The 16,858-nt window shown below is 45.9% G+C and overlaps 1 protein-coding gene across 10 annotated transcripts in view; it reads right to left on the bottom strand.

Moving 5' to 3' along the window:
• Nucleotides 1–16,858, bottom strand: part of LOC139237875 (hemicentin-1-like) — a 276,696-nt gene that overhangs the window by 189,872 nt on the left and 69,966 nt on the right. For all 10 annotated transcript variants that reach the window (XR_011588538.1, XM_070867124.1, XM_070867125.1 and 7 more), the window contains exons 8-13: nt 15,172–15,447; nt 7,394–7,708; nt 5,907–6,197; nt 4,559–4,840; nt 3,350–3,595; nt 2,669–2,959 (exon numbers count right to left, since the gene is read on the bottom strand). Coding sequence is in view for 9 of the 10 variants with exons in the window: in XM_070867124.1 (XP_070723225.1) it covers nt 2,669–2,959; nt 3,350–3,595; nt 4,559–4,840; nt 5,907–6,197; nt 7,394–7,708; nt 15,172–15,447 (1,701 nt within the window). In the remaining variant the exon portion in view is untranslated. The remainder of the gene's footprint in view (nt 1–2,668; nt 2,960–3,349; nt 3,596–4,558; nt 4,841–5,906; nt 6,198–7,393; nt 7,709–15,171; nt 15,448–16,858) is intronic.

Genomic DNA, 16,858 nt, shown 5'->3' with positions numbered 1-16,858 from the left:
GTAGACACCTCAAGTCGCTGGAGAAATGCCACCAACGATGTCTCCGCAAGATCCTATAAATCCCCTGGGAGGACAGACACACCAACATTAACGTCCTCAACCAGGTCAACATCCCCAGCATTGAAGCACTGACCACACTCGACCAGCTCCGCTGGGCAGGGCCACATTGTTCGCATGCCAGACACGAGACTCCCAAAGCAAGCGTTCTACTCTGAACTCCTTCACGGCAAACAAGCCAAAGGTGGGCAGAGGAAACGTTACAAGGACACCCTCAAAGCCTCCCTGATAAAGTGCAACATCCCCACCGACACCTGGGAGTCCCTGACCAAAGACCTCACTAAGTGGAGGAAGTGCATCCGGGAGGGCGCTGAGTACCTCGAGTCTCATCGCCGAGAGCATGCAGAAACCAAGCGCAGGCAGCGGAAGGAGCATGCAGCAAACTCTCTGTCCCACCTGTGAAAGGACTGTGGTTCTCAAATTAGACTGTTCAGCCACGTAAGGACTCATTTTTAGAGTGGAAGCAAGTCTTCCTCGATTCCGAGGGACTGCCTATGATGATGTTGATCCCCTCACATTACAAGCTTTTATCACTTTTCAGCTTCTAATACTGTCTGCATTCCTTGCTCCATTCCTGCCCTCAGCTTAACGTGAGTCTTGTGTCTTTATGTTTACAGATAATCATCAACCAAACGAGCAACCTATCCATAAGCCCCCCACTGAGAGTGAAGAAGGAGAAGAGGAGGAAGAGCAAAGCACCACGTCACTGAACCTCTCACCTGCAGGCACCACCTCATGTATGGACAACTATGCGATTTTTAGAGGCAAGTTTAGTCGAGGGGTCTGCACTGGAGATGAGCGGGCTGCAACAAGGCCAGGGGGAAAAGCTCGGGAGCCAGCTCCCCGAGAGAGAGTTCGTGCGCGAGTCCGACTGCACAGGACTCAGATCAGGAGCTCGATAGGCGTACACAAGAAAGGTGATGACCATGCACTCCGAGATGATAGTTGCAATGGCAAGGATGTCCAAGAGTATGGAGGAGTCCACCTCCAACATTGCACAGAGCTTTGCGCACACCATGGAGCCCATCATTTCCACTCTGCCGAGGATGATGGACTCCCAGCGACCATGCGGATCCAGATGCATGTCAAGGGCGATGTGGCAACTTCCAATGCAATACAGGTGGAAGCCATGCAATGTCTTAGTGCTATAATCCAGACAACGGTTGCTGGCATCGAAGCTCAGACTGCCCTCATGCAGTCTCAGCTGAATGCCACGCAAGCTCTGAATTCTGCCATCATCACTGGTTCCATCACAGTCCACCAGGGATCTCATGGTATCACAGCAGTCCACCAATCTGTGCTCCAGCAGATTGATAGAGGTGATGCCCCGGGGCAGTGGAACAGGAACCTGCTGTACTCTCGCAGGATGACAGCATTCCTGATTCCACCACTGCCACTCTGCCATTGCACTTGTCACTGTCTGTCATACAGCCAGTCCACTCTGCTGCCACCCAGCTTGACGTGGTGCAGTCTACAGCTGGACCTTCCAAGCCCAAAGCTGGTCGTGGGCATCCTATAAGGCCACCTGTAGTCTCTGGCACTCAGCAGCCTTCCACCAGCCCTGCAGGAGCAGTCGAGTAGGAAAAGGCATTGTAACGAGCAGGGGTGGGGGGTAAGGGTTGGCACAAGGCTGATTAGTCAATATTGTTGTTGTGTGTGTGTATATATATATATATCTGGTTAATGTTTTTTGATAAATTTATTACTGGAATGTTGCACATTTGGTGCTGTCTCTCATTTCAGTGTTGGGGTGTGGTATGAAATGACAAATTGTTGTAATAATGGGGACGTGCTGAGCAACCGGGATGCGACCTGGAATTCATTGGAACCGAAATCTGATGAGGTAGTCACTGACCGCCCTTCCACAAGGGCAATTGAGTGGCTGCCTCCTCCGTCGCTCCTGTTCCTCCTCGTCCTGAGGTGGTGGAGCTATGCCAGGTGGCAATGGCTGCACCCTCATGATGGCCAAGTTGTTCAGCATGCAGCAGATGACGACTTTAAGAGACACCCACTCAGCTGAGTACTGTATGGCCATTCCCGAGCGGACAAGGCAATGGAACCGTTGCTTGAACACTCCGATGGTCTACTCAATGCTGTTCCTGGTGGCAGCATGGCTCACATTATACGAATGCTGGGCTAGGTAGGTGGAGAGCAGATAGCCCCAAGCTTCATGTGGTGGCTGGAAGAGAGCTGGCACTCTGCTTCTAATTCTATTAAAGTTCTTATTCATCTTTCAGCCCGAAACATGCACCATCCATTGTCTCCAGCACTTCCTGGTTTTCTTCATCACTGGGGTTGCCCCCTTCACTGTTAGAATTGTCGCCCAGTCATGTGAGGCAGTTCACTGAGCTGCCAACACTCTGCACCATGGACTGGCAGCGTGTGGATTCACAGCTGCCACTCCCCTCCTGCCCAGTTATTGCCCAGGCAGTCTGAGCAAACACAGAGCAGGAGTAAGGTACTTCTCCACACAAAGAGACACCAGTGGAAGGGAGTGTCACTCTGGGCCACTCGTACCGATGTCCCAGAGGTAACAGAAATGCTGCTTCAGTCCTCAAAGGGTCAATTGTTTTTCCTTTTTTATCAATTGTGACCAAGATTACAAACTGACCTGCGCCGACTCTGAGGTCCACGTCTCTCTCTTCAGTTCCATATCTGTTGCTAGCGGTACATTTATAAATTCCGTGATGTTCTGATGTTGCATGGGGAATACGGAGGACTTCAGGAGGGTCAGTCTCAACGTTGTTCCCGTTACTGGGGTCTTCCCACTCGAATGTAGCCGAGGGGTTTGCATTGGAGTCGCAGGTCATTGTAACCTCAGCATCTTTACTGACATATACTGGAGACCCTGAGACAGTTTTGTTATTTACTGACATGGTTATGGTTATGTCTTGTGGTTTATCTGGAAAAGAGAAAAAACTCAATGTAAGTAGGCCTGCACACCCACGGGATCGCTGACACGGCACCACATCAGTGCTTTGATTAGCTGGATGCCCAAACTTAGCCACATATTGTGCTCTCATCCATCTTCCAACAGCCAGTTCAGAACAGCTGTCTTCCCTACAGTTGGATTGGAGTTCAGAGACTGCAACTGTCTGGAATTTACTCCCAGTGATCTCTTATTTTGTATAGCCTGAGTGAAATGCAGTGTCTTTGTGTAAATATAAACTCAGCATAACAGCCACTCACTGGATCTGATTGCTTAAGGATATCACACAGACACACTGTTCACATCCCTCACAATAAAGTAACTTGTTCAAAGAGTAAACTTCCTGTAAAATCCGTTACTCACACAAAATGATTGCATTCAGAGAGACGTTTATGGACCCATACTTATTGATAGCCGTGCAGATGTATTGACCACCATGCCCCAGTTGCACTGATGGGATGTGGAGTTTCTCTTTGCTGAGTATCTTTCCATCTTTGTTCCAGGACACCCGGGGAGCTGGGTTCCCTTCTGCATGACATGTTAAAGTCTGTGATTTCCCTTCAATCCAGTCTTCTTGTTCTTTAGATACCGGCGCTTCTTTTGGAGCATCTGTAAAGTTGATTCGAATTAAAAATTAAAACATGAAATTGAATAAGACAACACTCATGTATTTTCAGATCACTCTTTCTGCTGCTCTCCAGATGTCAGAGCTCAGAATAAAACATGCTTCTATTTTAAAACCCAGTGTCACCATCAAGCACTCCCAGGTCAAATACAGCACAAAAGAGATGCAGAGTAAATCTCCCCGTACTCTTTGGGGGAAAAGCAAAGTTCTGGGTGCTGCTTTTGACAAATCGCAAAATGATTTTTGTTCACTCTATCGGGTTTCTGAATAGCTGATCCAGCACCACTCTGAGAATAGAGAAAGCTGGTCTTTGGTGAAATGGTTAATTTCTCTGCTCAAAGAGGAGTTTCCCAGATCTCTAGTTAGATGGACCTATTGAACCCTCTTGCCAGTGTATCTTAGACATATTCAAAGGTCAAATAACACAAGAATGTTGACGAGAAACACATCATCAGTTAGCGTTAGCTACTCATTCTTCACGACTGTGGATTTATGTACCAGCATCTCAATTGAAAATGCTTTTCCAGAATTCCCCTCCTCCCATTAAATATCTCTCACAGGACAGCAGCCCAGTTTGGGCAGCATCCAATTTTCCCTCTCTTGTCCACGTGGAAGTGTCTGGTGTACACTTAGCATCTCTCGCAATAGTCTGGTCAGGATATGGACCTTGCTGTGTGGGGGCCTGAGGACACACACTCAATGATTCTGGGACACAGGGCACTGGGCACTAATGAACAGTGCCCCACATTGCCCCGTCCTGTAGCCTCTGCATCTGATCATCCTCAGTCATGGAACGAGCCATTGGAAAGCAGGCTAAGTGTGAGGAGACCATTTTAGTTTGTTCAGGAGTAAGAGGAGAGTTGGTAGAAGAGAGTTGATTGTTCATTGGTCTTCATTTGAAATATAAAACCTCAGCAACCTTTTGTAACCAAAGTGATGCTACTTACACAGGACACGGAGAGTGGCATTCTGTTGTTTAACAATAGGGGTTGTCTTTGAGTGAAGTTTCAGTTCAGCCTCGCAGATGTACTGCTGTCCATCTAGCTTTGCTTGTGCATCCACAGGATGGTAAATAGTGAGCCCAGTATTGCTTGATTCATTCATTAATATGTCGGTTCTGTTCTTCAGTCTGAGTTCAAGTTCCCCTGAGACATTAAACACACTGCAGGTAATATTAACCAGGTTTCCTTCAAAGATGCTCGGTACTTGGATTTCAGGGGCAGAGAAAGCTGAGAAAATAATTTTAAAAGTTGTTAGAAACATTATCAAAACGTGTCGTGCAGCCTCACAGCGTGACTACAATAACGAGGTAAAGGCAGCTATGCTCCGTGTTTATTGCTCACTATCCACCTCACCGATTGAATCAGGTGGATGTACAAGACCCCATGGCATTTTTCAAAGTTCTCCGAGCATTCCTGGTATCCTAGCCGGCATTCATCCCTGACCCAAAACCACCAAAACAAATGAAATGGTCATTGAGCTCAGTTGTGCCTGTGGAACCTTGCTGTGTGAATTAATTTCCATTTATTACCCATCCTAGTTGGCCTGCTTGGTTTACAACAAGTGGTTTGCTGGCTCACTGCAGAGAACATCTGCCTACAAAACAATGGTAACTACACCAGAAATAATTCCTGGGCTCTGAAGCACTTTGGGATCTCCTGAGAGTGTGAAAGGTTCTACATAAATGCAAATTCCTTCTATCTTTATGTCTGGTGATATGATTTGTTTCCAATTTTTGATTCTGCATTTGATTTATTATCTTGGAACAAGTACTGACCAACTTATGTACTGATCTAAGGGTAGGTGGGAAACTTTAATCACATTCATTCGATCAGCATCTGATAATCCTATTCCACTAACAAAATAACGTAAGAAATCTGAGCCCATACTCTATCCTCACCAAATGTACTCATTGCTCATCACTGAACACAACTCTTTTCTCTCAATATATGAATGTCAAGCTGTGACATATATTGTGTTTACGATACAACCTATACAAGATGTCACATATATTGTGTTTACGGTACAACCTATACAAGATGTGACATATATTGTGTTTACGGTACAACCTATTTAGTCACTTGTTTCAACACTCTCTTATGATCATGCAGTACCGAGAGGCACTAACATTCCTTTATGATCGGGAAATATTTACGGCATATAGTTCCTAATTTGTCACTCAGCGGGAGGGTTTATTATTTACAGTGATGTAAATCTGACACGCTGCAATTTTGACCATCATGAACTGTCAGAGTGCGATCTGATTGTAATGCCCCCAACATTCAGAGTCCTTACCGTACACTGCAATATAGACACTGTCATTCTTTGCTGGAACTGATGGATACTCCTCAAAGTCTGCTGTACAGACCACTTCCATCAAACCAATCTCTTGTGGGACCCATACTGTTGTTGCCTGGACAGTATTGGAATTTGTTGTTGTAACTGAATTCAGTTCTCCACCTTGCTGAGACCATCTCACTCTCATCTTCTCAGCAGGATAGACGTTTGGAACCTCACATGTTAACGTGACCTCTTGCTTCACTTCTATGGGGCCTTGGTCAAGGATTCTAGGAGGATCTGGAAAATCTGCAACACACACAAGAAATTCACTTCATTTTGATTTGTTGTGCTGTGTTTCAGTTACTAATGGACAAAGCGGAAAACTGACCAGTACTGGTATTGCCCAATACACACATCGCAGGAGTCCATCACACCAGCCCACAGAGACACAACTGGAGCCATCATCAGGAGGTCGCACACTTTATTTTTTCAATTAATTCAGGCAGCCCAAGTATCTAACTCTACTTCTTTTGTGCCAGCCACTGGGAGTGGTACAGGCTGATGCATTCACTCATTTACCCACACTGGGATCTTTACTTGCATCTGTCTACAAGATCCCTATTGAGGCTGGGACTTCAGTGTGGGTGATTATGGGTGCAGATCTTCCCAGTTATTTTGTTCTTCCCAGAATTGCATTGAGAGAGAATGTCTGATCTTCTCGACCACCACCTCTACTGACCAGAAGAGATGTGCAAGAGCTGCCAGGTGAGTTTCCTTCAGACATCCCCGCCACTGTTTGGAAGTGTCTGGCTGTCATCAGGTGAAAGCAGCAGAGTGATGATAATAACATCAACATGTGGCCATCCTTTGCACTAATTTGTGTTTTGCAGAAGAGCAGTGAGGGACGGGGAAAAGCCAACTGGCACATAAAGCTCATTCCACTAATGCCTTATCTCTCATAGCCTAATATTCTTGCCTTGCCTGAAAGATTATTCTGAGTAAAAAGATACTGACGATTATGTCCTTACATTATGTCCTAATGTAATATTCTGGGTTTGGTTTATCTATACCAGTTAATATTTGATATACCTCCATGAGGATCTCCTTTAGCCTTCCTCTCTCTTGGCGGCAAGAATCAGGCTGGAGCCTTGGATGCCATTTTGGAGTCAAATTAATAAGAATGTCAGGTTGATACAAGAGGTCTTGCAAAATCTTTGTTGACTCTTTCAAACTTATTTGTGCACACTTTCTGGCTGGCTGCAAGATGTGCAGATAATTTATAGTTACACTTTGGTGAAGTGAGGAAGCTGACTATTTGCAGCTGGGCCCATGGTGAACAATTTTTATCCAACAGATTTTGTGGTATGGATAAAACAGGTCCCAACGATAAGATTGGGTCCTGTTTTATTCATATTGTTTCCCATTGTTTATTTTCTACTAATTATAGATATTTAATCCATTCTCAAAAAGAAGAGAGCCGTTATTATTCAGGTGGAACTTACAGTAAGTTTGCAGGGTCACCGAGGAGTTTGCGATTGGTTTTGTGGTGCTAGAGCCCAAGTCCACTTCTGCCAAGCAGGTGTACTCCTGTCTGTCATCTGATGTACTTGCAGTGAAACTGAAGACATTCCGCAATCTGTTATCTTCATCCGGAAAACCTGGTTCCCCTGTGGAATTACTCTGAACAATCTCACTCCCTCTCAGCCATGTGAGTATGAGCTTATTGTTTGGATAGACCCTCGGACCAGTGCACTCCAGACTATAGGTTTTGTTAATTTCCAGCACTTCAGGAGGTGAAGTAATGTTTAACCCTCGATCTGTTAAAGGAGGATCACAGTTAACACAATTCACTGAAATAATCTGTCTGAGCACTACCTGTTCCACCTCTACACACATTCACACAGGTGCATGAGTGTGCAACAAGAGAATACCTCAACCACACATACACCTTGAGGTTCATCTCCTCTGTTAAGGATCAGCACATTGATCTGTCTTCAATCTGCATTGTACCGAGATCAGAAACAATTAATTGACAACTATACCTATGTGAAGATTTGTTTTGAGGCCAAATGTTTTCCTGTAGTGGATTACTGAAATAATTGGCATAAATGTAAAATCTGATCCCCAGCTGAGCACAACTCGAGATAAAATAACCTGACCAAGCTAGATTTGCAATCCACACCATAGGTTTTGTTCATTTCCAGCACTTCAGGAGGTGAAGTAACGTTTAAATCTCGATCTGTTAAAGGAGGATCACAGTTAACACAATTCATTGAAATAATGTGCCTGAATATTTGTACGATTATCCCCGGCAATTCAATATAAGATTCAAATCCAGAAACAATTCACTGACACAGCTTCCCTTGTTATACAAGTCAACAGTATTGTTGCTCCCAATGGAGGAAAAAAACACACAAAATGTCCACCCAAACTGAGGCAGAGCTGGGGACAGATCGATTGACATTCTGTGAAAGCAACAATATCCCAAGGTGACTTCATATTTGTACACAGAAGTTGAACAAAACAAAGACTTGCATTTATATCTGTTCATTAAGGAAGACACAAATAACCTCCCAAAAATATTAGGGGACCGAGGGTCTAGCAAGAAGGAGGAACTGAGGGAAATCCTTATTAGTCAGGAAATGGTGTTCGGGAAATTGATGGGATTGAAGGCCGATAAATCTCCAGGGCCTGATAGTCTGCATCCCAGAGTACTTAAGGACGTGACCCTAGAAATAGTGGATGCATTGGTGATCATTTTCCAACATTCCATGGACTCTGGATCAGTTCCTATGGATTGGAGGGTAGCTAATGTAACACCACTTTTTAAAAAAGGAGGGGAGAGAAAAAACAGGAAATTATAGACCGGTCAGCCTGACATCGGTAGTGGGGAAAATGTTGGAATCAATTATTAAAGATGTAATAGTATCGCATTTGGAAAGCAATGACAGGATCGGTCCAAGTCAGCATGGATTTATGAAAGGGAAATCATGCTTGACAAATCTTCTAGAATTTTTTGAGGATGTAACTAGTGGAGTGGACAAGGGAGAACCAGTGGATGTGGTCTATTTGGACTTTCAAAAGGCTTTTCACACGGTCCCACACAAGAGAATAGTGTGCAAAATTAAGGCACCTGGAAGCGGGGATAATGTATTGATGTGGATAGAGAACTGGTTGGCAGACAGGAAGCAAAGAGTGGGAATAAACGGGTCCTTTTCAGAATGGCAGGCAGTGACTAGTGGGGTACGCAGGGCTCAGTGCTGGAGGCGATGTTGAATCTCTGCATCAATGTCTGCCTTTATTGATAAGAGGCTCCCGAGATATGGGAAATGGTCCACGTTGTCCACGGCCGCGCCGTGGATCTTGATGACTGGGGGGCAGTGCTGTGCGACGGTGACAGGCTGGTGGAGGACCTTTGTCTTACGGATGTTAAGTGCAAGGCCCATGCTTTCATATGCCTCAGTGAATACATTGACTATATCCTGGAGTTCAGCCTCTGAATGTGCACAGACGCAGGTGTCGTCCGCATACTTCAGCTCAACGACAGAGGTTGGTGTGATCTTGGACCTGGCCTGGAAGCGCCGTAGGTTAAACAGCTTCACACTGGTTCTGCAGTTTAGTTCCACTCCAGCGGGGAGCTTGTTGATTGTGAGGTGGAGCATGGCGGAGAGGAAGATTGAGAAGAGGGTTGGAGCCCTGTTTGACCCCGGTCCGGACGTGGATTGGGTCTGTAATGGATCTGTTGGTAAAGATCACGGCCTGCATGTCATCGTGAAGCAGGCAAAGGATGTTGACAAACTTTTAGGGGCATCCGAAACGGAGGAGGACGCTCCATAGACCCTCGCGGTTGACAGTGTCAAGGGCCTTTGTAAGATCGAAGAAGGCCATGTATAAGGGCTGGTGCTGCTCCCTGCATTTTTCCTGCAACTGGTGCACTGCAAAGATCATGTCTGTTGTGCCCCGTAGGGGACGAAATCCGCATTGTGATTCCGGGAGGAGCTCCTCGGCCACAGGGAGAAGACGATCGAGGAGAACTCAAGCGACCACTTCCCCAGTGGCTGATAGCAGGGAGATTCCCCTGTAGTTGCCGTAGTCGGACTTGTCCCCCTTTTTAAAAATGGTCACAATCACTGCATCTCTCAGATCTCCCGGCATGCTCTCCTTCCTCCAGATGTGATCATGTATCCGCGCCAACAGCGCCTCTCTGCCATATTTTAGCGCCTCAGCAAGGATTCCATCCGCACCCGTAGCCTTGTTATTCTTAAACTGTTTTATGGCTTTGCCTACCCCTCGTGCAACGTTGGAGTTTCACTGAGTTGATGGTGGGTCGCATGCTGTGGGATGGAATCGAGAACACTCGAGTCAAAAGCAGAGTCTCGATTGAGGAGATCTTCAAAGTGCTCCTGCCATCGGGCCCTGACTGCCTTGGTGTCCTTGATGAGTGTTTCCCCGTTCTTGGCCAGGAGTGGGGTGGGGCCTTGGGAGTTTGGACCGTAGGTGGCCTTGACTGCAACAAAGAATCCTCGCATATCGTGGCTGTCGACCAGTGGTTATATCTCCTGTGCTTTCTCCATCCACCACCTGTTCTTTAGGTCCAGAGTTTTTTGTTGGACCTGAACCTTGAGCCGTCTGTAATGTTGTTTTGCAGCTCGAGTTGGGTTGTTGCTTGAGGCTCAGGAATGCTCTGCGCTTGCGATCTATTAGTTCTTCGATCTCCTGATCATTTTCATCAAACCAGTCCTGGTGTTTTCTGGTTGAGTGATCATGTCTCTTCACAGGCACTGGTTTTAGAGGCCTGGAGGGCAGACCAAGTGCTATGGGGATTCAGCTTCTCAGGGTCATCAAGGCACGCCAGATTGGCTGTGAGGCGCTGACTGTATAGGGCTCTCTTAGCTGGGTCTTTAAGTGCCCCGGCATTAACTTTTTTTGTGGAACTGCTTCTGCTGTCCCCTCTGCTTTGGGACTATGTTGACGTCAATGATGGATCGGATTAGGTGGTCCTTCCAGCAGTCATCAGCTCCTCATGGCGTGGGTGATGTGCACATCCTTGCGATTCCTGGCTCAGACGACGACATAGTCAAGCAGGTGCCAGTGTTTGGAGCGAGGGTGTTGCCACGATGCCTTGTATTTGTCCCTCTGGCGGAACAGGGTGTTGATGATGAGGAGTTCATGTTCTAGATATTTTGTCAGGAGTAGGGTACCGCTGGAGTTGGCTTTCCCTAACCCCTCTGCCAATCACGCCTCCCCAGAGGGCTGTGTCTTTGCCCACCCTGGCATTAAAATCACCCAGGAGGATCAATTTATCGCCCGTGGGGACACGGGACAAGGATGTTTCGAGGTTGGAATAAAATCCCTCTTTATCCTCAGCCGTTGCATCGAGTATAGGGGCGTACACACTGATAACTGTGGCACATTGGTTGCGAGATAGGGTGATACGGAGAGTCATGAGGCGTTTGTTAACCCCACAAGGGGTGTAATTGAGGTAGTCGACCAGCTCATTCTTGACGGCAAAACCGACTCCATGAAGGCAGCGTTCTGCCTCAGGTTTGGCCTTCCTTTGCCCGCCGGGTCTTGCTTAGGGCGGCGATATCAATGTCAAAACGTCTGAGTTCCCGGGCAACTATGGTGGTGCGGCGTTCCGGCTGTTGCTGTTGGGACTGAAGTTCCAGGTCCCAAACTTCGTCCTGACGAAGTGGAAGATGCCTGTGCGCAAGTTCTTTTAACGTGGGGTGGCCGCTGCACACCGCCAACCACACGGGCTTAGCTGAGCGAGGTCTTGGTCCAGTGGCAAGGGGGTCCAAGACAACTGGAGACCAGGCACAGCTCGATAAACCTAATTGCCTACGGCGAAGTGTTGACCGCAAGCTCGGCGCCGAGTGGCGTCATTGATGGTAGATGGCCCGTGGCTAGGTTGGGGGGCAGGCATTAGGAAGGTCACTTCCAAAGTTATTTTAAAAGTTAAAAGTTGATAAAGATTCCCAATTTATTTCAAGAGTTTCTAAGGGTTGTTAAAAGTCTAAGATGTAAATCAATAATAGATTATAAAAGTTTCCCCAATTTAAAATGTTTCTAAAAGTTGTTAAAAGTCAAAGATGTAGATTAATAAAATAGATATTTAAAAGTATTTCGATTGAGAGTCCAAAATGTAAGTTTTAAAAGTTCTCCCAAATTGTTTAATAAGTTTAAAAGTTGGTTAAAAGTTTAAAAATGAATTAAAAGTTGGTTGGAAGTATAAGACGACGCCACGCCTCAGTCCCTTCAGCCGGTTCAGCGCCGGCCTCGAGTCCCTTTGGCTATTGAGGGAGTGCAGCGAAGGTTCACCAGACTGATTCCCGGGATGGCAGGACTGACATATGAGGAGAGACTGGATCGACTGGGCCTGTATTCACTGGAGTTTAGAAGAATGAGAGGGGATCTCATAGAAACATATAAAATTCTGACGGGACTGGACAGGTTAGATGCAGGAAGAATGTTCCCGATGTTGGGGAAGTCCAGAACCAGGGGTCACAGACTAAGGATAAGGGGTAAGCCATTTAGGACCGAGATGAGAAGAAACTTTTTCACCCAGAGAATTGTGAACCTGTGGAATTCTCTATCACAGAAAGTTGTTGAGTCCAGTTCGTTGGATATATTCAAAAGGGAGTTAGATGTGGCCCTTATGGCTAAAGGGATCAGGGGGTATGGAGAAAAGGCAGGAGTGGGCTACTGAAGTTGCATGATCAACCATGATCAGATTGAATGATGGTGCAGGCTCGAAGGGAGAAATGGCCTGCTCCTGCACTGTTGTAATGTGGGAAACGCAGCAGCCAATTTGCAGACAGCAAGCTCCCATAAACTGCAATGTGATAATGACCAGATAATTTGTTTTAATTATGTTGATTGAGGGATAAATATTGGCCAGGACACCGGGGGGTACCTCCTCTGCTCTTCTTCAAACTAGTGCTATGGGATATTTTACGTCCACCTGTGAGTACAGACGGGACCTTGGTTTAACATCTCATCCAAGCGATGAAGAAAGTAAAAATGCTACTTCTTCAAACACTGTGCAGACACTTGGGTTTCCAAAGGGTTTCATTGCCTTTACTTAAAGATTCTAATGATACACCATGGAGTGAAAGGATATAAACATCCTCTTGTAAAGTCTTAGACCTGGTTCACTTGCCTCACCTTCATTCGATGACTGTCCATTAACCCAGCTGAAATCAGGATCAAACTGTGTCCGAGTGTAAACCCACTGCATATCTCTCTGCAACTCAGCTCAGTATCTCGCCAGCACCAGGCAACCCAAATCAGGAACATTCTGGGCATCCTTAAAGAGTTTACCCTGTCTCCACCTTCCTTTTATGCCAGGTAATCAAATATGTTAGACCAAGAGTTTACACTTACTGTGTACTGTCACCACTTTTTCCTCCTTCAGCTGAAAACTGTCTGATAAACAGATTGCACTGCAAAGCACTGCAAAATCCCATTCTGGACACTCGGGATATAGTCTGTGATCCATTTACGACCATTTCTTCTGTTAAAATGTTCTTCACCCGACACTGAGTTTACCTACACTCCGTTCTTCCTTCCCTGTTTCTGCAGAATTGCCCCCACTCAATGCCGCTCTCTTAACCTGGCTCAGATTGTGAACTCACTGAGTGGGTACGGAGTGTAAACGCATTTCCCACCAGTGCAGTTCATTCCCTCACCTAATGCACTGCACCATCTGTTTTGTGTAAACCAGGGAGATATTTCACAGCCTATAATGTTTTCACTTCCTGCCTTTCCTCCCACTTTATGGGCCCAACTTTGCCCAACCCCTTTTTTCAGCGCACTTACCTTAAGTGCGGCGACTTTGCGCGCCGTAAAAAAGGGGCCCCATCCTGGCCGCTCTCCTGAGTCCCCGGAGTCCCAGCGTGGCATGCATTCTGAAGTGGGGGGGGGGGGGCAGAGCAACAGACCAGTGCCGGCAACTGCGCGCATGCGCAGTGAAATCTGCGCGCATGCTCCTGCCCTTCCAGCGTGTCCTTCGGGCTGTGAGCAGGACCCAATGCTCGCAGCCCCTATCCCCGGCCAAGTGGCCTCCCGCATCGGCCAGCCGGCCCGCTGAGTTCGCGGGCGAGGTAGGACTTCGGTTTTATTTTTTATTTATTGGTTGTGCTTGAGAGTTTTGATGGCGGGGGGGAGGGGTCGGAGGAGAGTTTGGGGATGGGGGGAGAGAAAGGTGTATTGGGGGGGTGGGGTGGGGGAGAGAAAGAATGTTTTGGAGGGAGGTGGGGGGAGAGAGAAAGTGTGTTTTGGGGGGGTGGGGGAGAAAGAGTGTTTTGTATACCAGCATCTCTCTCTCTCTGGCTACCGCCACCCCCCCGACATCATGGCCAGCAGCTCGCATTTCTCAAGAGTAGGATTTACTTCATTTTTATTAGTATTTTAATTGTTTGAGCTTTTCCTTGCAATGTTTGGTTGTTGAGGTCCTCTCCAGTTCCCTTCCCTCCCCTATCCCTACCCTAATGTCTGCCGAATGTACGCTGCATTTTCTTCACTGCCTGCAAGGTTTTTCAGAGCTGGCCACATACGCTGACCGAAGTGGATTTGGAGTAAGTTTTAGCTGGCCAAAGTGGCATAGGTGGCCAAAACTGGCGTAAGTGTCTGGGAACACCCTCTTTTGAAAAAAAAAACTGACCTAAAAAAAAATCGTACCTAACTGACTTACTCTGGAGCAAATTTTGGGGGGGGAAATGGCATTTTTTTTAAACTTATGTCAGAAAAAACTTACTCCAAAAAAATTGATGCAAGTCATGGCCAAAGTTGGGCCCATTATATTCTGCGATCCAATGTTAGAGCCAGAGTTTTCACTTACTGTATACTGTGACTACCTTTTTCACCTCCTTCAGGTTAGAACTGTCTGATTTACAGATTACACTGCAAGATACCGCAAAATCCCATTCCTGAACACTCGGGATATATTCTGTGGTCCACTTACTACCATTTCTTCTGTTAAAATGTTCTTCACCCGACACTGAGTTTACCTACACTCCGTTCTTCCTTCCCTGTTTCTGCAGAATTGCCCCCACTCAATGCCGCTCTCTTAACCTGGCTCAGATTGTGAACTCACTGAGTGGGTACGGAGTGTAAACGCATTTCCCACCAGTGCAGTTCATTCCCTCACCTAATGCACTGCACCATCTGTTTTGTGTAAACCTGGGAGATATTTCACAACCTATAATGTTTTCACTTACTGCCTTTCCCCCCACTTCATATTTTGCGATCCAGTCTTAGAGCAAGAGTTTTCACTTACTGTATACTGTGACTACCTTTTTCACCTCCTTCAGCTTAGAATGGTCTGATTTACAGATTACACTGCAAGGTACCGCAAAATCCCATTCCTGAACACTCGGGATATAGTCTGTGAACCAGCCAGTGCCGTTTGTTCTGTTCGAATGTATCCCTGGTTTATATTCCACAGTCACTGTTGGATCTGGACATGTTGTACGGCAGATCACCTCCAGAGAGTCTCCAAATTCCACAGCTGGGGGGTTTGTGTCGAGCGAAACCTCAAATCCAGCCACGTTTTCTGCCAGGGAAAGAAATCACAATAAATACAGAAAAAGGAAATTCTTTTAATTACAGAACTCATGAAGTAACTCCTCAGGCTAACTTCACATATCATTTTGAATCCGAGCACTTTTTCAGTGGAAAAAAAATGATTCTTGGAAATTGATCCTGGATGCCCAAAAGACAACAGGAGGAGGCTAAAAATTCAAATCCAGTAACTGCTTTCAAAAAGAGGGAACTAGTAGATGTGTGGTTGCCTATTAATAGATTTTAAACTGTCAGAAAAAGTGTAAAGAGCTGTAAATAATCGAAATTTCAGCTCACCCTTGGGTTGGATGTGTTGGCATTAAAAAGACAAACTGATGAGGCAATCATGACTGCAAAATGGACATTGTGAAAGTTTGCAAGATCACAAGTTAGGTTCAGATGAAGAGAGCCCTTTAGCCAATTTATTTTTATAATTCTACCGTACAATCTCCCTATTTAGCTGTTTCACAAATTAGTGCTGTGTCCTAGCTAAATCTTCTTCTCTCAACCGCCCTTCTTGGCAACTTGATCGAGCTGACGGCCTTTCTCTGTGTAAATAATTACTTGCTGACCCCTATCTTCCACTTCGGCTTCAATACCATCCTGTTCCCATATTGGCCTGGATTATCTGCATGTACAGTTAACTTTTTCTATCCTGGTAAATACTTTATGTACTTCTATGAAGCCATTACAGAAACACATTTTTTTGAGACTGAAGAGACCCAGATAAGTTAGTTGTCCTTCAAAGTTCTTTCATCTGAGATCAATTTCATGGATCTCCTCTGGACCATCTTCAGGATGTGGATGCACTTTTATCTGATGACCAGCACAATACTGAGTACTTCGAGTATGGTATCTCCATAGCTTTAGCATAACCTCTGGAGATTGAACTCAAGGTGGTTTAACCCATCCTGTTTATTTTACATCGGATATACAGCACCGAAACAGACCATTCGGTCCAACCAGTCCATGCTGTGTTTATGCTCCACTCGAGCCTTCTTCCGTCTTTCCTCATCTAATGATCTGCATAACCCTCTATTCCCTTGTCCCTCATATGCTTATCTAGCCTCCCCTTAAATGCATCTATACTATTCACTTCAACCACTCCCTGTGGTAGCGAGTTCCACATTCTCACCACTCTCTGGGTAAAGAATTTTCTTCTAAATTCCCTATTGGATTTCTTGGTGACTATCATATATTGATGGTCTTTGGTTTTGTTCTTTCCCACAAATGGAAACATTCTCTCTCTCTGTCTACTCTGTCAAAACTTTTCATAATTTTAAAGACCTATATTAGATCATCCCTCAGCCTTCTCTTTTCAAGAGAAAAGAGCCCCAGCCTGTTCATCCTTTACTGATAGGTATAATCTCACATTTCTGGTATCATCCTTTTTCACCCTCTCC

The sequence above is a fragment of the Pristiophorus japonicus genome, chromosome 24 (assembly GCF_044704955.1).
Source record: "Pristiophorus japonicus isolate sPriJap1 chromosome 24, sPriJap1.hap1, whole genome shotgun sequence".
Lineage (NCBI taxonomy): Eukaryota > Metazoa > Chordata > Chondrichthyes > Pristiophoridae > Pristiophorus > Pristiophorus japonicus.
This window is presented reverse-complemented; position numbering and strand designations above follow the sequence as displayed.